A 22,044-nucleotide genomic window follows, 5' to 3' on the forward strand; every position below is an offset into this window, starting at 1 on the left:
TGGTCCGGGGGCCTGATCCGACTATGATGGAAAGCCGAAAAGGTACGGTTTCCGGGTCCGGACTTACTTGAATAGGCAGGGCCAGGATTCAGCCAGCAAGATTGAAAAGTATCGATCGAACCGCCTAGTACATTTAGATTGAAAGCTTACGGATCTCAATGGAAATTCCGGTGGACCCGAGACCCGTCTGCGCCTAATAGATGCTCACCAGCAGTGGGCAGATGATGATGATACCAGAGATCGAGGCAATCACGTGTCCCTTTAACCAATGGGAGGCCTTATTTTCTCGACACGTAGCCCAACCGAATCTCGAGGGTGGCGGCCCACCTTCTTTTCGCGCAAATACAGAGAGAAAAGAGAAAAGAGAGAGCGAGAGCATCATCGCGCCAGTCAAGGCTGACTGTATGAAACGTGTCAAAAGGACAGCCGTTGTAAAGCTTGCACCGACACGTGTCGACTCCTCCAATTTCGGCATCCGTTCCGGTGCGGATTACTTCGTTGTGAGCCCGTTCATTTTCTGATTTCCGCCTTCCGTCCGTATTCTTCTTCCTTCCTTCCTAAGATCCGACGGTAGCGGTGGCGCCGGCAGATTCCCGCCAGTTGAACGGGAAGCTTCCCGCTTGGTCTCGCTGTTGTACTGCCGTCCCGCGTTCGGTGTACGGAAGACCTTGGTGCTTCTCCGTTCGTTAATCGGAGTTTCTGGGCACTTCTAGCAGCGAAACAAGTTTTTCCGACCAAGTATCCGGCGCGTCCTGCTAGGTAAACGCGCACGCGCGCGCGCGAGAGAGAAAGACAGAAAAAGGGGAACTTTTGATCTTTGCTCGAGCTCGGATCGTGTGAAACAAGGACAGGTGCAGCTTTTCCGCTTTGTTCGAGCTCGGATCGTGTGAAACAGGAACAGGGGAAGCAAAATCCTTTTTAAGGCGGTCGGGGTGTAATTCTGGGGTTTGAAGGAGTAGAGAAATCACAAAAACTGAACTGATGTTGCTCGTATTCTGGCCAGTATGTCGTGATTTCACAGCTTAAGCATTGCTGTCTACTTCTTCCGAGCGACTCTTGCAGAATCATCGGATGGCTTATGCGTCGGACTCCCGATTAGTCGCCGGGAGTGGGACGTGGTGCGTGAGCTCCAGAATCAGCATCCAGATGGATCTCCTGCAGAAACTCAAGGCCGGAGATCACCTCAAGGAGGAGACTCCCAGGCCGGAGAACGAAGAGCCTGTCGGATCCGAGCTCAATCTCGGACTGTCATTGGGCGGGTGCTTCTCCCCGGAGAAAAAGAAACTCAGCAGGGCGGCATCCATCACCGATCCGGTGGTGATGGAGTCCGGCGAGCTGTTTCCCTTCCGTTCGAACAAGCTCGCACGGTGTTCCTCCCTTCCTGCAAAGAAATCGTGGCTGGATTCTTCATTGGAGATCGGGTTTTCATCACCAGAGATGCGGGAAAAGGGCGAAGCATCTGCATTTGAGGAGACGGAAACCAAGAGGCAGAGATCGGGGAACAGCGTCGATGGAACACTAACCCTGGATCCAAATCAGCGCGATGGGAGATCGAGGGGATGTGTATCTACTTTCTCGGCGGATTTCTCGTGCCGGCTCGGGGTGTCTCGCTGCGGTGAGCCCTCCGTTCGGGGTCAGAATTTAGGTTTCTCCAGCCATTTTCAGGAGTCCTCACGATGCATCAGTTCGTCGGGTGTATCGGATCCCCACATCCGACCTGCTCAAGGTATATTTCTTCGTTCTCTTTTGTTTCCTTTTCTCCATAAATTGAGTAGATGAGAGAAAATTGAAAACTTGGTTTTATGGTACCATTTTTCTTGGCAAGGTTGTTCTTGATTTGTCATTGTTTTTCCTGCGTATATAATTGCATGTTGGATTTGTTAGCGTATTCTCAAAGTCAAAACCGAAATGTAAATACGTACCAGTAGATGCCATGGATGCGACGTGTGGGTGCTCGGCGTTCTCCTGAGCCTATCAATGCCTACGATGAGCCCAAGCCTTAGGTCGATGGTGAGTGGGACCCTTAACCCAATGGAAACAACCTGAATGTGTCAAACCAGCTCACCTTTGTGGGTTGGACCCAGACTCAAAATGTCCAACATTCTCCCACTTGACCCATTGACACTAAAAGTGTACTAAATCGAGGTTTATACCATTATCTTGATTTAATTCTTGGTAGGTTCACGTGTTATCTTGTATCACAAGAACAAATTATATGAGTCATGGAGATGAACACTTCTTTATGAAATGTCATATTTTCATGTACTGCTATACCATTCATTTTCAGTGCTTTAGCATGTTAAGATTACCTTTATGAATAGGTTGGTCTCTAACCCATTCCATTGGTCCTTTAATATTGTTATTTTGCTATTCTCTTTAACCAAATGATAGATTCTTTATGCAAAATCAACAATACACAAAGTCATAGAGAATCAATTGATTTTTACAAATGTGATCAGATAATGTATTGTCATACATCAGAAGGAATCAAAAGAACCTATCCCCTTTACATGTTGAGAATACAATCCCGGTGCTAATCTTTTAGTAAGGAGATTCACAGTTGCTTTCTTTGTACCAATTGTATCAATACATATCAAATGATTCTCAATCATTTTTTTAACAACAAAATATTTTAACTTCATCTGTCGACACGATGTTGAGCTTTTGTTGTTATTTGAAAAGGACACAACTGTTTCATTATCACAAAATATCTTTAGTGGTCTTTCAATAAAGTTCACAATACCAAGACCCATAATAAAGTTTCTTAGAGAAATAAATTTTGCCTCCATAGTATGAGCAACAATTGTTGATTGCTTTTCACTTCTCCATGAGACAACACCAACCTGCTAATAGAAAGATGTATCCAGTAATGTATTTTTTACTGTCGAGACATCCTCGTAAGTCCCCATCAGAGTATCCAATGACCTCTAGGTGATTAACTTTTTTGTAGGTCAACATGTAATTCTCCATTCCTTGTAAATAGCGCATGACCTTCTTCACTGCCTTTTAGTGCTCAATGCCTGGATTTGACTGATATCTACCAAGCATTTCCACAACAAATGCTATATCAAGTCATGTGCAGGTCTGTGCGTACTGCAAACTCTCAACCGTCGAAGCATATGTGATAGTTGCCATCTGAGCATTTTCATTATCATTCAGAGGACAGTCTTTTAAGCTTAATTTATCCCCATTCACTATGAATGCAAAACCAGAAGAACAATTCTCCATCTCATATCTTTTAAGAACCTTAAGGATATAGGATTTCTGAGAGAGGCTAAGGATACCCTTAGCTCTGTCACGACGAATCTCGATTCCAAGGATATATGTGGCATCACCCATGTCCTTCGTATCAAAATGAGAAGAAAGAAAATCTTGTTTCATGTAATAGACTTAAATCATTAGTTGCGAGAAGAATATTATCAACATATAAAACCAAAATCATGAACTTACTCCCACTAGTCTTATTGTAAATGCACTGATCAACAATGTTTTTAGTGAATCTAAAGATCATAATTACTTGATTGAATTTTTTTATACCACTGGTGGGAGGCCTGTTTAAGTTCATAAATTGACTTCTTCAATTTGCAAACTAAATGATTCGAGTCTATACTAAAACCAGAAGGTTGTTGCATGTATACCTCCTCTTTCAGATCCCCATTCAAGAAGGTAGTTTTCAAATCCATTTGATGTAACTCTAAATCAAAATGAGCTACGAGGGTCTTGATTATCCTTAATGATTCCTTAGTTGAGACATGATAAAAAGTCTCATTATAATCAATGCTCTCTATCTGTGTGAAACCTTTTGCAACAAGCCTAGACTTGTATCTCTTAGAGTCTGTTTTGGTTTTATAGACCCACTTACAACCAACAGGTCTAACTCCATCAGATTGAGGTACAAGATCTCACAGTCGGTTCTTTGCCATAGAGTCAAGTTCTTCTTTCATGATATTAATCAAATGTGTTGATCTTTCACTTTCAATGGCTTCTGCAAAGGTGAAGAGATCATCATCAATATCTATGAAATTATTGAACTCTTGTAAATACATCACATAGTTTGGATGGATAACAGATTTCTTGGTCCTCGTAGACCTCCATACAAGTATTACAGGTGGTTCAAAATGAACTTTTGTATCCTGTTGTTGTATATCCTCTTCAATAACTAACTCTATTTGGGATTGATGTTCATTGACCGGACTTTCCCTGACATTATCCAAAGGAACAACTACAAGAAAAACTGAGTCTTTCTCCTTCACAGGTATAGAACTTAAATCCTACATTTCCTCAAAATCAATATTTTGAGATGCATCTATCTCAATATAACCATTTTTAAGAAATCTCGCTTTATCTGTTTTCACTATCTAAGGTGTATGAGATGAACAATAAAACCTAAATCCATTTGATCTTTCTAGATAACCAATGAAAAATCCACTAGTCGTCCTAGGATCAAAGGCTTTATATGTGGGTTATACAATTTAGCTTCAGCTGGACATCCCATATATGCATATATGATAGAGAAGGTTTCCTACCTGTTCATAACTCGTAAGGAGTCTTGTGAACAGTCTTCGTAAGAACCTTATTCAAAATATGCACTACTGTCCTAAGAGCTTCACCCCACAAGGTTAAGAGAAGGTTTGAGTGATTCAACATCGCTCAAACTATTTCTTTAAGCGTATGGTTTCTTCTTTCAACTACACCATTCTAGTAAGCACTACCAGACATGACATACTCAGGTAGAATGCCTTCCTCTTTCAGAAACTGCACTAATAGCCTTTTCTTTTGTTCTCATCTCAGTGAAACGATTATAATATTCGTCACCTTTATCAGACCTGACAACCTTAATAACCTCATCGATTTGTTTTTTTACTTCTTTCTTGAAGTCTTTAAAAGCTAGAAAGACTTCTGATTTTTCAAATAATAAGTAGAGATACATATATTGTGAGTAATCGTCTATAAAGGTGACAAAATAGTTTTTACTCATATAACACGGTGACAAAGGGTCGCAAACATCTGTATGCACTATCTCCAACTTTCCATTGTTGTGTTTGACATCTTTTTTATACATATTAGACTTCTTAGTCTTTATGCAGTCAATACATGACTTTATATATGTAAAATCAATGAATCCAAGAATTTTTTTTTTCACAAGTCTTTGGACTATCTCTTTCGAGATATGTCTTAACTTTCGTTGTCAAAGCAAGTATGATTGATCTTCCTTTAGACTACGTTTATTGCCAATCAATGTGTTCTCAATAGAATGAGATTCTTGAATTTGGAATTCGGTTTTTAACCGATACAAACCATCACACACACATGCAGAACCTACATTAATAAAATTTTTGATAATAACAAGCTTGGAGTTCTCCAATTTAAAACTAAAACCAAATTTATCAAGTTTCAAAATTGAAATCAGGTTCCGACTATAGGATGAAAAATAAAATGTATCAATCAAATCCAAAATAAATCCTGTCTCCAACACATCTTTGTAGGTCCTAACGTTCTTGACATGTGAACGCATCTTATTTTGTAAGAAGATGTTTCTTTCATGCTCTGTTAGTTTCCTTTTGTTCAGAAATGCCGGCAAAGAGTTTGCAATATTCATCATAGCATCAGAATCAATTCACCAACTATGCAATAAAACATGAATCAAATTGCACTCATGAGAAATAAATGACTTATTACCTTTATTTTCGAGTAATTTCTTATGCTTCAAACAATCTACCTTCTTTTTAGAGAGGAAACACTTTATATAAAAAGCCTCTTGCCTGAGATTTGGTTTTTGCTCGAGAGTTAGAACTTACCCCAAAGGCCTTCTTCTTGTTTTTCCTTTTAAAAGAACTTTTTTTTTGCCCCGACCTCTGTTTTTTCTTATGAGAAGCCATATGTGCACTCAGCACCCTCTCACCCTTCAGTCTCTCATCTTCTTTAACACACTTGGACAAAAGGTCATTAAAAGACCACTCATCGCTATGTGTGTTGTAGGAGATTTTAAAAGGTTTATATTCAGTATGCAACGAGGTCAAAATCAGATGGACCAAGAAAGAATCAGAAATGGCGAATTTCATATCATTCAACTAAGATGCAATATTTCTCATTTCCAAAATATGCTGTCGGATGTGACTGTCACCAATATATTTCATAGATACTAATTTGGACATGAGCGTACTGACCCTTGCCTTATTAGAACTGACAAATTGAGCCTCAATGGCTCCCAAAAATTCTTTCACTGTCCTGCAGTGAGGAATGACGCCTCGAATATTCTTAACCACTCGAGATTGCAAAAACAATAGGCTAAGTCTGTTCGAGCGCTCCCACTTCTCAGAGGCTGCCTTCTGTTCAGTTGTACTCTGCTATTTAAGAGAAGGAGGTTCGTCAGTTCTAAGGGCAAAATCAAGGTCCATGTAACCCAGAGTAAACAACATTATTTCTTTCGAATATGAAAAATTAGATCCGTCTAAAAGGAGAATGTTACTAGAACCGTCAATAAGAAAATAACCTGATACAACAAGAAACGAAAGAGAAGACTTTATTATTGTTTAAACGAGACTTATGATGAAAAGGTAAAAAGTGAGATATTTTATTATTCACCTTTTCTGAGACAAGCATAGTTGAGCTATTACCGTTCCACTTTGGTAGAAACGACAATACTCATAGTTTTGTCTCTTCAATTCACAAGGAATTGACTTCAGTTGGTGAAACTAGTAGATCATATAACCAGATGCAATTCAGCACTGTACCTTTGGGTACGAACATGCTTCATGGGTTGGAATACACATTTACTATTACACCTTGTATGAATTTAGAACACAACAACCTATCTTTGGGTAGAATCCTTGTTTCATAAAGTCACACACAATCATAATAACGAATCTTAATACGGTTCAAAGAATCCTTAATCAACACAACTTAGATCACTTTGGTGATTGCATGAATCTGTCAAGATCTTTTATCGAAAACATATTCGTATTATGGAGCATGCCCGTGTACAAACATGAATGCATGCATATTCATGACAAAATATACATTATATCGTCAAAATACAAGTTTATGCTTCAACTTATATGCATAAACTAATTTTGATGATAAAATATCATAAATTTAGTCGTAATTCATGCTTAAAAACATTATAAATAACTTAACCAATATAAAACACATGATTTAACATTCATAAGTCATGCTTTCTTAACAATAAACACTTATAAAGCATGAAAAATAACAAAAACAAACTCATATGGGTAAAACTCGGGGTCCTCAAGTTGGAACCGGTTTGAAAATACCCCAAACCGGTTTGAAACGGCTCTGAACCAGTCATCTAAGGGTCTGAACCGGTTTCAGACCTAATGAACCGGTATAATACATGACCCAAAGCTCATAAAACCCTATAACGGAGTGAGAAAATCTCTGTCTTTTAATAGGGTCTCTACATCTTGGAACTGGTGAAAAATCGAAAGGAACCAGTCAAAAATGGCTCTGAACCAGTCTCGAAAAGGGCAGTTTCGATCACTGATCCAGTTTAAGTGTAAATAGTGTCTGGACCCTATTACAGATCCTATCTGATCTAAATAGGATTCGGATCTGACCCCATTCAAACAGGATTTGGGTCTGATCCGGTCCAAGCAGAAACTTGGGTTTGACCCTGTCCAAACAAGATCCGGGTCTGACCCGATCCAATTGGTTCTGGATCATGACTCGGTATATTTGGATCGGACCAGACCCAGAACCCAAATGGGTCCGGTTTCGATCCGGTGGACACCCGTATCCGATCGAGACCCTTCGGATCAGACCTAGAGCCGAAAGCTAGATGGATCTAATTCGGGTCATCTCAGAAGGATCCGAGCCTTTCAGATCAGACTCAAACGCAGAACCCTTATGTGTCTGGGTTCGATCCTGGGTCAGGACCGACCCGATGAACCGACAAACCCGATCCACCCAAATGGGTCTGGATCGGGACCGCCATGGGGTCGGTGCGTTCGACCCAACCCGGTTCCAACATTAAAACAAAAACTCGAGGGTTTCTGTCAAGGTTTTAAAACCCAATGACTCGGGACTCGACTCGTTCTTTATTGACTCATGACTCGGCGGATCAACTCGGTGACTCGGATCCATCTAGCTTTCGGCGGACCTAGAGCCGAAAGCTAGATGGATCTAATTCGGGTCATCTCAGAAGGATCCGAGCCTTTCAGATCAGACTCAAACGCAGAACCCTTATGTGTCTGGGTTCGATCCTGGGTCAGGACCGACCCGATGAACCGACAAACCCGATCCACCCAAATGGGTCTGGATCGGGACCGCCATGGGGTCGGTGCGTTCGACCCAACCCGGTTCCAACATTAAAACAAAAACTCGAGGGTTTCTGTCAAGGTTTTAAAACCCAATGACTCGGGACTCGACTCGTTCTTTATTGACTCATGACTCGGCGGATCAACTCGGTGACTCGGACCGGCTTTTGTTAACTTTTGATTTTAAAAGAAAAACAATATATAATTTGTCTCAAACCATGTTTTTCAGTAAACAAGAGATGTTTTTTGACTCCATGCAGAATCTTGGGTTAAACTGAAATAAGGAGATCGTAGCATGTGGATAAATTGCTCATGAATGAGCAATAAGTTGGAAATGTGGAATGAAAGAGCACAATTTATTCCAGTTACATTGATGCCTTTATGCATTAAAAATGCACATGCCTATACAGAAAAGAGAAATTTTTGTTGGATGTGATAAGGCAAGGTGAGGACAATTGGTTCTGATTAAAGGGGTATAGCTGATATGAGATACAAAGAAAATATGAAGTCTGAAAGGACAATAAAGAAGCACCAAGTAGATCGTGGAACTCTATGGATGTTAAGGCCAAAGTTATGTATGACTTTGTTCCAATTTCTTGTCTATTATGCCTTCATAAAGATGGGGCAAGGAGGAAAGGTGTGAGGAGAAAACCAAATTCTTCCTTGTTATATAGTTATGTTAGTAAAGTTTAAAGCAAAATATTAAATGCATTTATGCAAAGAAACTGCAAAAAATATAATTGTGTAGAACAGAGTAAAATCAGCAATCTACTTGATCATAAAATATTAATTAGCTGTTGTTGAATCTGAATATTGTCCTGCCTGATGCTTCTAGAAATAGATTCATATCCAATAACATTTACCTTAGATCATAGTCACAGATTGTCTTCTTTACATATTGAAGACATTAAGTAAGAAAGTAACAACAATATTCTCAATAATATTATAATTTTTTTTATTCTGAAATACCCAAAAAAGCAAATTTTAAACATCCCAGGACTCGCCCGAGTCAGACCGAGTCACAGCCGAGTCTTCACAGACCGAGTCTTCACAGACCGAGTTTAGCTTGCTGGGTTGACTCGCTGGAGGGCCGAGCCGAGTCACCGAGTTGACTCGGCGAGTTTTAAAACCTTGGTTTCTGTTTGCGGTTTCTGAGAAACCAAAGCCTGAAAGGCTCATCTCTTCCTCTCGTCGCCCCACAGCGACCCACATCATCTTATGGTGACCGACACCGATGCCCGGTCGACGAAGGTCACCTCCCCCCTGGCGATGCACCCCGGCGACACCCAGTGCCATCGGCGAGAGGTAAGGATGCAGTTATTTATTTATTTTTTATAGAGGGTTGCCAGGGCTGCAATCACCACTGGCGGCCGACAAAAGTGCATCGACGACGGTCGGTGGATGGCGATCAATCGTCGACTTCCACCTCCGTCTGTCGGCGGTTGCAAGGGAATGACACCCCAGATGCCGAAAATGCCCCCCTGGCACCAGTGAATCCGCCGACGAAAGCCATCCCATGGCGACTGTGTATTGTTGGCTTGATCGACACCGACATTGAGAGGGGCTCCACCACCAGCCTGGCCACCTGATAGTCGGGTTTCAATGGACATTGCTACAGTGGAAACCCCAACTTGCGTTTGGGTTTTTTTATGACCCCCACACAGTCGATGGTGTCCCTCTGCAGATGAGTCAGGGCAGATGTCGGCGGTGGCATAAATCGGAAAAACTGTAGAAACAGGGAAACCCTGTTTCTGCATTGACCGCCAGCTAAGCTTATTAGTTCCTGCACAGCGGCCGACCCCGATCCTGCTACCCACTCGATGATGGCAACTGTTGGCGGCACGGGAAATCGACACCAGGGCAGAGATGGATACGCCAACATCAGCGAACTAAAACTAAATGCTCCCGACGCACCCACACGCCCAACGGAATACATGATGTGTGGGCCCGTAACCTAATGTTAACGTATTTGTAAAATCAAAACTTAAATGCAAATATGTACCAGTAGATGCCATGGATACGATGTGCGGGTGCTCGGCGTTCTCCTCAGCCTATCGACGCCCACGATGAGCGCAAGCCTTAGGTCGATGGTGAGCAGGACCTTGAACCCAATGAAAATAACCTAAATGTGGGCAATAGGGTTGGCTTTTGGTTGATAGCTCTCATAGTACATAAAGCCCAACCCTTCCTTTTATAATAGGAGATAGGGGTGGTTACATGAATGTGGTCTCTTCACATTCACTTAACTTCCACCCCACTAACACCTATTAATTTCCCACTAACAGTGTCAAACCGGGTCACCTTTATGGGTTGGACCCAGATCCGAAATGTCCAACAGGATTTTCTTTAGTGCATTATTTGTCGTTGGATTGTTGAACCCATAGTGCAAGATACTTTTCCATTTCTATCATAATCTCATTGTTTAATTGTTTGGATTACTTTATGTATTATTCTTATAAGCACCAGTTTATCCTTAAGAGAGAGAAAAAGAAAAAAGAACAACATCAAGCTCTCATGGAAAAAAAGATCTAGATCAAACGGTGTTGGTGTACCTATTAGACCAAGATTGTATGTTGAGTTGCTGATGGGTGAATTTTGTTTTTTTCTCCTGATTTGTTTAGTTTCTTCCTTGGTAATTTATGTTAAAAGTTAGATGAAAAAAACAGTTTATTTTTTTGGAATTTTCATGGTGGTTTGTCCTTTATCCTTTAGTAGCTAATACCATTAATCCTCCATGCCAAAAGGTGCCCCATGTACGTCATCCTCTAACCTTTTTTCCTTGAGGGCATGCTTAGAAAGGATTTAGAGTTGAGTTGTTTCTTGCTGGTTGTCAATTTCCTTCTCCCTTCTAAGGACTGGCACGTTTAGACTCCAATAGGTCCAATTCAAATTTGTTAACGTGGGGGGCTTGTGCAGTGCTCTTCACCCACCGATTTAACTGTTTGTAGACCCCTAATGGTACGATGGCCTCAGAGATTCATCTCTGCCATAATTTCTTCAAGTATATGTCAAATTTCTGATTCGTACTATTCGTTTCAATCATATTGGTTTTACCAAACTAGTTCTTCTAGGTAGAAATCAAGGCGAGTAAATCCATTGGGCTGCATTACAGCAAATTGTCTCAGTTGTAAGTGCAAGAGGTATCTGTTTTGTGATAGCTCTTCAGATCATTTCTTTTCTCATCTTGACTTCAGTCCAGTTTATTGTCTACAAATTACTTCATGTGACCTTAAGCATGAGTGTTGGAGGGGCTAAAAATCTTCATTGTTTCCGGTGTATTGCTACCTGGAACAGCATTAGTCCTCTAGCTTCAGTGCATTGATGTGCCCAAAATTTGTTTATGTAAAACACAAATGCTAAAGCATCGGCTTCTGGCATTATTACCACAGACAGTGCAATCCAGACCAGTAATTACATTTCATATCACTTTGATTCTTTGTTGTTTAAATTGTGGACTTTCTATAGGTTTTCTGGGATCAAGAAAGGCCAGGTGATTTGTTTAAGTCGTCATTGTTTTGGTGCTCCTTTTGGAAGTTTTGGTTTCGAGTCTCGACTCATACTCTTCTTGGAGGCAGATGATTTCCTGGTTCCCTTTGCTAATTAGCTTGACATGGAGAATGCTTCATTTTTGTCCTTGATTAGCTATTACCAACTACGGCTTTGTGCTACTAATTATTGGATTGGTCAACCCCATAAATCACATGGCCAGTCTTTTCTATAACCAAATGTGTGCTCATCTAGAAAATGTATCACTATTTGGAGATTGTGTAGGTGATCTTTTATTAGGTGGACTTCTTGCCGAACGTGTAACTACTCTCTCTCTCTCATATCTTTTTAACATGTTAAGATTGAACCAAAAAGTCACAATTTCATGGAATTATTATGTTGTTAAGGGCATTTTTGAGATGTCCGAGAGCTTCACGTTTCGGTGCAAATTGAAGTAAATTTTGTGAGAATGTCCATCAAATTGGGAGAAAGATATTTCCCCTCATTTGTACAAGAAACCTCTCTTTTTTAAGAACGGTTTATCTAGATGCAATATAATTGTGACTCAAGTTGATAGAGTTAAAAGAGTATATTGTAATCAGGCTTAATTTTTTTTTCTTTAAAGGAGATATGGAGCGTCGTGTAAACTTTGGCATAAGTTTCTCCTTTATTCTCTTTTCATTAGAACTTTCTTTCACCTGCATGAGAATGCACTTTTAACGTCCTCCCACATTATTATGTTCCTTGATCCTTTTACTCATGAGGGTGGATCCTGTTGTGGAACATTAGATGCATGAGAGATCAGCATGTCATTTGAGTCCTTGCCTGCATTTTCAAGCAGTGGAGTTTTCTCGTGAATTTTACAAGTCTCTCTCTCTCTCTCTCTATTGATCTAATCATGTGAGTCTGTCCCAAGCTGTGGTGACCATTGATACTTGTTTGTTTCCAGGATTGAGTGGCAATGGGGACACAAAATTGCCAGCCAACCAGCATGGCATCAAGGGAAGTTCAGTTGCTCGAGAAGAGAGCATTCCTGAAAAATTGAAGCTGATGATGGGTGAGCTGCCTTATGTTTGTACCAAAGGGGAAGGTCAGAATGGAAAGAAGACAGAGGGATTCCTGTATAAATATGACAAGGGGGGAGAGATAATGATAGTATGTGTATGCCATGGTAGTTTCCTTTCACCTGCTGAGTTTGTAAAGCACGGTGGGGGTGGTGATGTGGAGCACCCCCTCAGGCACATAGTGGTGAATCCTTTCCCCCCTTTCTTGGGGTAATGGGTCACCATTCCTTTCTCCTGAGAAAGAGAGGAAAAAAAAAACTGAGAGAACAAAAAGGAAGAGAAGATTGTGTTTTTGTTTAATTTCTCGACAAGTGAAAAAAAAGGAAAGTGCAATGTAATTTCTACTGCCACCAACGGGGCTCCGCTTGTCTGGTAGGAGAGCTAGTGAACGGCACCTTCTGTTGGGACGTTGCAAGTTTGAATCCCAATGGTATCGTTGTATAACTGGTAGGGGTCTGCCTAACCTAAGCTTGCCTTTCAAAAAAACAATGCAATATCTACTGCCTGTTCTCGATACCAGCAGAAATTTGTACTTGTGCCCTTTGGTCAGGCGAGTTTCATCTCTTTCTGTATTAGCAAAATTGTATAGTTTACTTTTTTTTTGTTGTGGTCAGTTGGTTGTGGTGTTTTTTTTATGGTGATATGTTTGGTGTGCTTACTCGCAAATTAATGTTTATTTTTACCATTTTTGTGTTTTTTCAATGATATTAGGAGTCTTGAATATCTCCAAAAAAAAAAAAAGGAAAAAAAAAAGAACTTAAGAATGAAAAACTTTTTAGCATATTTGTCATTTGATGCCACCATGGGCCGAGGGTTCAGATACGGGAAGGGAAAAGAGTAAACTTGGTTAACTTGGGTAAACAGGGTTGCTGAATTTATACAGGGTCCTGGAAGAAAACTCGGTTTTGCTTAACGGTTAAGGGTGCAGCAAAAAAAATCCGAAATTTGGTGAGTGAGTTCTGAACACTTATAGGTTTGGTTCAAATTTCAGGTTCGGTGGATGCGAAATCAAGGATATACAGATTTTTAAAGTGATCGAAATATTCAGGTTTGGGCAGAGACATGGTTCTAAATAAAAAGTTGAGTTCTCTGCAATGGAGACTCATTTAGCCTTGAAATTTGGAGGGTTGGTTAAGAAAGTACTTGTCCAAAATTTTGGACTAGAATTTTTAAGATTTTTTTTAAAGTCTGTTGGGTTTCTATAGAGACTGCAGGATTTAAGTAAGCCTAATTGGGTCATAATGAGTTTAAACTCGGCGAGGTGATAAGAGAAGGTGATTCATTCTTACTCCGAGAGAGGGACTTTCAAAAGAAGTTAAACTCGCGGGATGAGGTCTATGACATTAGATCACAAGCTTGGCGCACGTAGACTTGGCTGGATTTTAGGCAGCACCCAGTATCCCAAATGAAGTTTCTCTCGACCTACGGAAGGTCAGACAACCAAAGAGAAAAGTAAAAGGAGGGCAAGATTTAGAGAGAGACGTGAGATAAAAAATATAAGAGAGAAGATAAAGACGAGAATTAGAAAGAGAAAGCAAGAGAGATCCAAACGTGAACAAGACAGAAATAAAAAGAGATCTATATTTTCATTCAGTTCTCAAGAGAGAAATGCACGTCTTTATATATAGATTTAGGAGGCCCTCATTAATCTCATCCACAAGTTAATTAATTTTGGTTAAGCTTCATTGGACTCCAATTTGAATCATGATCTCCAGAAATAGCCTCGTCATTTTTCATTATTAGCATCCTCGTAACCCCTCCTTTAAGAGGGTTTCACACCCTTAAAGTCTGGCCAAAAAATAAGGGGACACGCTCCCTGCTTTGGCCGTACAAGCCCTCCCCCCGCTGCCCTAGCCGATTGGGTCCTGGATCTGGGTATCTTCCAGCCGTGTCATCATTGGATTTGATAATCAAAATTCCATTTATATTCCGTGCATTCAGGAATCCTGCTGATAGTTTCTCATGCATCATCTCTTTTTAGCTTCTGCATTGGGTAAATCCTATTTTTTCTTTGTTATGAAACTTCTCGGTAATTACGTAGCTAATTGTTGGCCTCCGCTGGGATTTGAGTAGATGATGGCTCTGGTGAGATGGAGGAATTTTACTTGTCATTGATATCAGACATTCCAAAGCATTAAAAGATATCAATTCTTGGTCTTACAGTCTGGTTTGTTTATCAGTCAGAGTGTTGATATAGATTTACCGTGATGCTTGTATTCTGGTTGAACAAGATTGTGAAATTAGGGCAAGAAAGGGAAAGAGAGGGAGAACAGAACTTAACAGAATATTATTTAGAAGCAAATTATAGTGAACTGCAGAAAAATGAGATGTTTACATGGGAAATGGAAGAACGAGAGGAAAGACACAGTAGTAACATAATCATAGAAGAACAACCATTTTGCCACCCTTACGTCCAAGTAAACATTTTCCAAACTCAGGATTTCAGAACAAGTCCACAGCAAGACAGAGAAAACAACTACATAGAATAGCTTTCACAACCAAACTGCTTTGAAATGTACAGGAAAGGGAAGCATGGCTACATAAGGAAAATGATACCATACTAATGACATATATAACCATAGACAATAAACATGTTGAGAAGGGCCATCTAAATGAGAGAACTTGCTTGCTTCAAACACATTCTAGTAATCCTTGCCACATGCTTTGAGCTAACTGAGCTCACAAGGTTTGATAAGTATATTGCAGATTGAGCCAACTCTCCTTTTTTTTTGTGCATCAGTATTGAAGCCTCTAATGGACTGGAATTGGATGGAGAAGAATCTTTTGTGCTTTCAGCAGCAAGCCGGCAGACCCGCGGTAGTAGTCATAGCTGTCGAACCTGAACCAGGCATCGAACGCAGCTGCACAGTCGAACAATCTTCTGAGCTCGGAAGCATTGGCACTCCTGAAAGTAAGTCTTTGAGTTGAACCGTATTGATAGAACTCGGTTGCAAAGGCTTCCCCATCTGGTTCGACGTCGATGCTGCAAATGATCAAGGAAACTATAGAAATTAGGAGCAACCTTAGTGATAATATCGCAATTTTTCTCAAAATGTAGGGAAATGCTGATACTTGGTAAGCAATAAAAAAACCCTAACAAACTCGCGATATATTGAAATATTGCAATTTTATCGTTAAAAGGCAATGTCAAAATGAACGGAGGGCATACCATTTGCGTAAGTTTCCTTTAAAAATACTATACAAGGGGTCACTTTCTTTGTTCTAAAATTTTGTATAATTCTTCTTTAATGCTTTCACATATTCCTAAACTTTTAAATCTTATATACGCCTATATTTTCCAAGGCTTTTTTAAAAGCACAGAACTTTCTAATTTATAGGAGATTTTCCCCTCGTCGTGAAATTCCTGATACAGTGATCTGCAACTTTTGGTTAAGAACTTACCGTAATCGGATCGCGGGCCTTGGGAAGTCACTTGTTCGGATCAAAAGGGGATTCCACTCTGAGCTGCTGCCAATTTGTAACCATTCATATTTTGCGCGCTCATCACACGTGTGCAGAAATCCACATAGCTCATCAGATGGCTCAACCACTAGGTTCAGTCTGGGCTGCCCGTCGTTTGGCAAACTTCTGATCGTTAGACCCATGGCATGTAGTCCAAAGGGACTGTCATTGTATATGAGTCCTATCTTTTCCCTTCCATCAGAGAATAATGGGACAGGGATTGCATGTACAGAAGATAGGAGAGGAAGGTGAGGCTCCAAGAACTGCACCCGGTCACCATAACATTCATGATCAGCACTTGGAGACGCCCAATTGTTGTTTGTGGTGAAAACATTTGGAAGACTGGACTCCTGTGCCAGAGTTGCATTGAGCATCAATATTCATCAAATTGCAGAATACATTTAATCATTCTACTACAGCAATCTCCCTCCCACACAAACCAAAATGTAAGCTTTCTATAAATTCTGAAATGCTATGTTGGACTTGGATTTGGATTTACGCATGTAAGCTTAAATTGGGTTCACAAAGGATCGAGTTTGAAATGCATCGCTTTACACAAAGCTTTGTATTATTTAACTTTGGTTTTGGCTGCAAAAGCCCACACCAGATCCAACCTTCACACAAACAGGGGATCTCTGATCCATGGATCTGAGGTCCCGAAATGGCCTGACTCCATGTTTTTTCTTTTTGGACCTATTGAAGTTGCAAGCATCAAGGGTTCGCACCAAAAGAAGCTTCAGATTTGAGGAGGGGGAAACAGGGGTGTAGCAAAAGGAAAAAAAATGTGGTGTGATAGTCGGGGGGTTCGGGGGCAGCGCCCCAAAAAAAATTTTTTTGACATAAAATAAAAAATGACTACAATTATTAATAAAAATCTATTTCATATGGACAAATCAAACTATTGGCTGCAGTCATGGCTGGGCTAGGACTGGACTGGGCTAAAAAATGAATAAAAATCTATTTCATATGGAATCAAGGCTGAGCTAGGACTGGGCTTTAAAAAAAAAAAAAAATTAACTGTTTCGTGAGGGGGTTGAACACCGCGGGACACCTAGCTCTGCCTCTGTGCACACTACTGCTCCAAGGGGAGGGGGTTGAACACCGCGGGACACCTAAAAGGTGTCCCATTGGATGTGCAGGATGCCATGTTCTAGGTGTTCCACGTGTCCACCTTTTGTGTCGGGCATGTGGGGCGCGAACAGCAGTGACCGCGGATGCTCCTGTCCATGCAATCAAACGCCTCCTGAGACTCTCGAATCTGTGTTCAGAGATTCTCATCCAGGTCATCCCCCAGCTTGTCTATTTTTGGCTGCCTTTGTCCGAAACAACCCGAAGTTTGACCAAACTCAAACTCAAACCCTCAACTCCTATCTCAACTGCTGACTAGGGTTGAACCGGCTCCTTGCCTCTCAACAGGCTGGCCTCACCCAGCCCAGTCCGAAACAAAGGGTGGGTGCACATGGTCCGATCTGCCTGGTCCAGGATTTTGAGCCCTGGCCCATCTCGACCGTGGTGCAGCCTGTTCACAGGCCAAGCTGGTCACCCATACTATTGGCTGCTAAACAGAGCTTTGTTATGAGTTTACCAAGAGCAAGACTGTGGCACCATATTTGACAACCTCCAAATTCATCCGAATGTCCTCCATGCTCCTGTCATGATTAAGAATTGAATCCAGTCTAACACCTTAAAATTTCAAGATAAGCCTATCAAAAAATTGGAGCTGGATCAACTGCAGTGCTGGGTCATGAACACTGGTTGATCCAAATGATTGTGTGTGTGTGCTTGTGCGCAAGTGCGCGTGTGAGCCATAAGAAAGATTGAATAGAAGGGAAAATAAAGAAAATGGGATACCTGTGTTTTTGACGTCCAAGCCCAAAATATGAAGCTAGACTGCTCATCTGCAAACAAAATACATCAACCAAATGAGAAGGAGAATATCTACATGTTTGTTGTGGTCACAGCCATGATTCCTTATATACCCTGTGGTTGTTGGCCACAGGTTCACACTTGTGACCGAGTACGGATCCCATCATTTGACATTTCAATCATAGCCATCCAATCAACGGCTAAGATTGGTCCGCATTTTCACCTGGATGAGGACTGATCCTAGCCATCCAGATGCAAAGGATTGACATAGGATAGAACCTATGATATGTCAAAGGATGGGATCCTTTTTTGGGTTTCATAGTTGATATTTCAGTATCACATGCTATACCTTTTCATGTTTGTGTAGCTTGTGATTCTTATGTTGATTGTGATCAAGAATCACGTATAACTGTGAAAGTTCAATAACCACATGGTAGAGCAAACGTGTATTATTATAGCAAAAAAATTTTTGGGGAGTTGTCTCCTCTTCCTACTGCTTGGCTCCAATCTGGTTATATATCAATATTAAATCATATATGTTTATAAGGTCATCAGTCACCCTGTCAGTAGTGAGCATATGGTGCACTTTGAGCTGCTTGAACATGCTAGGCTTATGTATGTCCTCAATCAGAGCTCAGCCCTACAATAAATTGTTATGAAATGATGATAATGATGAGAAGAAGAAGAAAGAAGATGATGATGATGATGATGGTCATGTGGTATGCCTTCATGTCTCCTACTCTCATCCCAAACTCGTTCAATAATTCCATGGAATCAATGATTCCTCTTGGTTCAGGCACAGGCCGATCGATCGCTGCAAAGGCTTGGCTAATTTGGACGCTGTCAAAATTGCGCATGTTGTGGCCAACCCATACCCGACCTGTAAGATCATGAACTTTAGACACATTGCCAAACAAGATCATGAAAAGACAAGTGGATGGAATCGGATCCTTTCACCTTGAAGCATATCGAAAATTCGACCTGCAATGTGTTCAAAGGGCGGCGCTTCCAAGAGAGCTCCTCTTGTGATTCCCTTTCGTTCTAACCATGCAGGAGGAATGTAAGTGGAATCAGCAGGCCTAACCAGTGTTGAGAAGCTGTGCAGCTCCTCTAGAGTGCTGGAGCATACAACAATGGCTCCAAACTCCAAGAGCAAGCATCTGCCATCGGTTCCATAGGGTCTACTTGTTTCCAAATCGAACCAAACCATAGTTGGACGATCCATAGCTTCCTCTAATATACGTGTACGTGTTTGTGTTTATGAGCAGTTCTGGTTCCTGCACTGATGCATGGCAAAACATTGTCTTTTATAGTGGGTGACACAAGAAAAGGGAGGTTCCTTTCTTTCTCACTAAGCAAAAGACTTTATTGGTGGTTGCTTCTTGTTCAAAGGAGCTGAAAAATGCCATAGCCAATTACATGACAGCATTGCATGGGCCCACCACAGTTACAGAGTGCAGGCCCCACATTAAATGCTGTCTGCTGTCATATTGGCTATGACACTTAGCCGCTCCCTAGACCCCTGCTCCTTTCAATATGATTCCAATTTTTAAAGAGGGCGGGTCAGGTGCGATTACATTCCACAAATGCAATGTGCAACAGCACCTGAGCACCCTTAATCTGCTGTTGTACAGCCTGTCATCTTTGGGGGACTCAACAGCATATGAAGGCCACTCAGGTGCAGCCACACATTGCATTTGTGCAATGTGATTACACATGATCCCAATTCAATTTCTAGATATGAGCATAAACTCCTCACCCGAACACCTGATCCCAAGTGCTGATCCAAAAACAGTGGTTGAAATGAAATATGGAAATAAACCCTGACATAAAATCCGGGTTGGATTTTGGTCGGTCCCATGTGGGTTGTCAAACCTAAATAAGCTTTTTGGACTAGGCAATGCTGGACCAGGGTTTTCGCTGATCCAGCAAAATACCGGATCTGGTTCATTTCATCCTTAGTTTGCTTTCACTAGAGGAAAGTGAACATCCTTAAGCACTAGAAAAGATGCATGGCCAAAAGCTAAGGTAAAAGGTACTACTTTGGTTTTGGGTTGGCTGCCTAAAAGTGTCTCGTTAGCCGATCCAAACCCAAAGTAGTACCTTTTACTTTAGGCAGCCAATCCAAACCCAAAAGTAGTACCTTTTACTTTAGCTTTTGGCCATGCTTCTTTTCTAGTGCTTAAGGATGCTCATTTCTTCTAGTGAAAGCAAACTAGGGATGAAATGTGCCAGATCTGGTATTTTGCTGGATCAGAGAAAACCCTGGTCCAGCATTGCCTAGTCCAAAAAGCTTATTCAGGTTTGACAACCCACATGGGACCGACCAAAATCCAACCCGGATTTATGTCAGGGTTTATTTCCATATTTCATTTAAACCACTGTTTTTTAGATCAGCACTTGGGATGGCCGGGACCTGGCAATATGGATCCAGGTCCAGCTCGAATCAAACCTCAAAACGTGTGTTAGGTTTAAGTTGTATACATCATTTATATGTTCAATCTAAATTGATCTCAACGTTTGGACTCAAAAAAGTTTTTCAAATGCATAATGCAATGGACAGGTGTGGCAGCGGATCAGATGGGTCGGATATCTGATCCGCTCCGCCCATTTTGACCGGATAAGGATTCTTAACCCTGAGAATAATAACCTCTTTCACAGTTTTACCAAGTTCAATTTCATATCTCCAAATGGGGGATGTGATTTCCTGATTTACTGTTAGTACTGCTTGAAACCAATTCAAAGCAATTGAAATGCAAAATATTTTGGTTGGTTTCTAATCCTGCTTCAGGTCTGTATCAGATTTTATTAGTTATGAGCATTTTTCTTACAATTATCATGACGTAGGCCATTGATATCTGAACTATAGGAAAGCCAAGAGAAGCCCAAAATATCTAGGAATAGTTGTATAAAGCGCCCTTCAAAAGGGAGTAGAGCTATCAATGAATATAATAGGACTTCGGGTCAAGCATATCCATGTCCAAGACTTATTACGTTTATATCTACATAAGTTAGAACATATGTGTCATACCTTAAACAATGAGTTGGATATGCTTCTCCTGATTCCTTTGGATCCATTAGCTGGATATTGCTGTTCACATTCTGAGTTTGGTTGGGTCAAACCCAATCCTTGTTGGATTGATCCATTTAGACTGGCAGCTGTTGTCTTTCTCACTACTACTGGTAGTTGAAACATCTAACATCATATCCATCACCAAATAACATATAAAATTTTACCCATTAACATAAGTCTGTTGTCTTCTGATCCTAACCTGAGTCTGAGGCTGCCCTTTTTCTATCTCATTTGCCTTTGTTTTTCTCCTTTTATTAGCTGCATCAGAATTTATGCCACAAATACTGCGGATATTTTCAAGTTGTTGCGATAGAAAAAGTCTTTATGCCACAAATACTGTGGATATTTTCAAGTTGTTGCGATAGAAAAAGTCTTTATGCCACAAATACTGTGGATATTTTCAAGTTGTTGCGATAGAAAAAGTCTTGATGATTTTTTTTAGTATATCATGATTTTAATGTTTTTTTTTGTTAAACAGGTCCACTTTTTCTAAAATTCTAAAAACAGACTCAATTTTTTACACAAAATGTCAAAAAGCAGACCTGTAGTTAATTTCCATGAAGTGGAGCTGCTAATCAAGCCAAACAAAACTTTTTTTTATTTTTACTCTGAGAAACCACTCCAGGCGCAAGACCTAGCCGCTTTGGCTCAGCCTGCTGTACTTACGGTCTCTGGCTATGTCAGCGTAAAACTTCGAGGGCTTGCCCCTTGACCCAGAGACAAGCCAAACAAAACTTGTAAGCCAAATATTGGACTTTTTATTATTTATACATAACAGAAAATGAAAATACTGTATCCAACCAAATCCGTCTCTTGT

At 40.8% G+C, this 22,044-nt stretch overlaps 2 protein-coding genes across 2 annotated transcripts; one reads left to right on the forward strand and one right to left on the reverse strand.

Moving 5' to 3' along the window:
* Window positions 1-519: 519 nt before the first annotated feature.
* On the forward strand, window positions 520-13,492 carry LOC149837732 (ninja-family protein AFP3-like). The gene is made up of 2 exons (XM_090007480.1): window positions 520-1,726; window positions 12,712-13,492. The coding sequence occupies exons 1-2, from the start codon at window positions 1,072-1,074 to the stop codon at window positions 13,038-13,040; spliced, it is 984 nt and encodes a 327-aa protein (XP_089863606.1). The 5' UTR covers window positions 520-1,071; the 3' UTR covers window positions 13,041-13,492.
* A 1,747-nt stretch (window positions 13,493-15,239) lies between these two features.
* Window positions 15,240-16,837, reverse strand: LOC149837733 (protein NEN1-like). Its single transcript, XM_090007481.1, has 2 exons — window positions 16,229-16,837; window positions 15,240-15,809 (listed from the first exon to the last, which is right to left on the reverse strand). The coding sequence occupies exons 1-2, from the start codon at window positions 16,660-16,662 to the stop codon at window positions 15,578-15,580; spliced, it is 666 nt and encodes a 221-aa protein (XP_089863607.1). The 5' UTR covers window positions 16,663-16,837; the 3' UTR covers window positions 15,240-15,577.
* Window positions 16,838-22,044: the final 5,207 nt, after the last annotated feature.

Source organism: Nuphar pumila, chromosome 5 (genome assembly GCF_984573655.1).
Source record: "Nuphar pumila chromosome 5, dmNupPumi1.hap1.1, whole genome shotgun sequence".
Taxonomy (NCBI): Eukaryota; Viridiplantae; Streptophyta; class Magnoliopsida; order Nymphaeales; family Nymphaeaceae; genus Nuphar; species Nuphar pumila.

Excerpts from the sequence above, each read along its gene's own strand:
- LOC149837732 (XM_090007480.1), top strand. The coding sequence starts at position 1,072 with ATGGCTTATGCGTCGGACTCCCGATTAGTCGCCGGGAGTGGGACGTGG. Across the intron at positions 1,727-12,711 it reads CCACATCCGACCTGCTCAAG|GATTGAGTGGCAATGGGGAC; the intron begins GTATATTTCTTC and ends GTTTGTTTCCAG.
- LOC149837733 (XM_090007481.1), bottom strand. The coding sequence starts at position 16,662 with ATGCTCAATGCAACTCTGGCACAGGAGTCCAGTCTTCCAAATGTTTTC. Across the intron at positions 15,810-16,228 it reads AGGCCCGCGATCCGATTACG|CATCGACGTCGAACCAGATG; the intron begins GTAAGTTCTTAA and ends GATCATTTGCAG.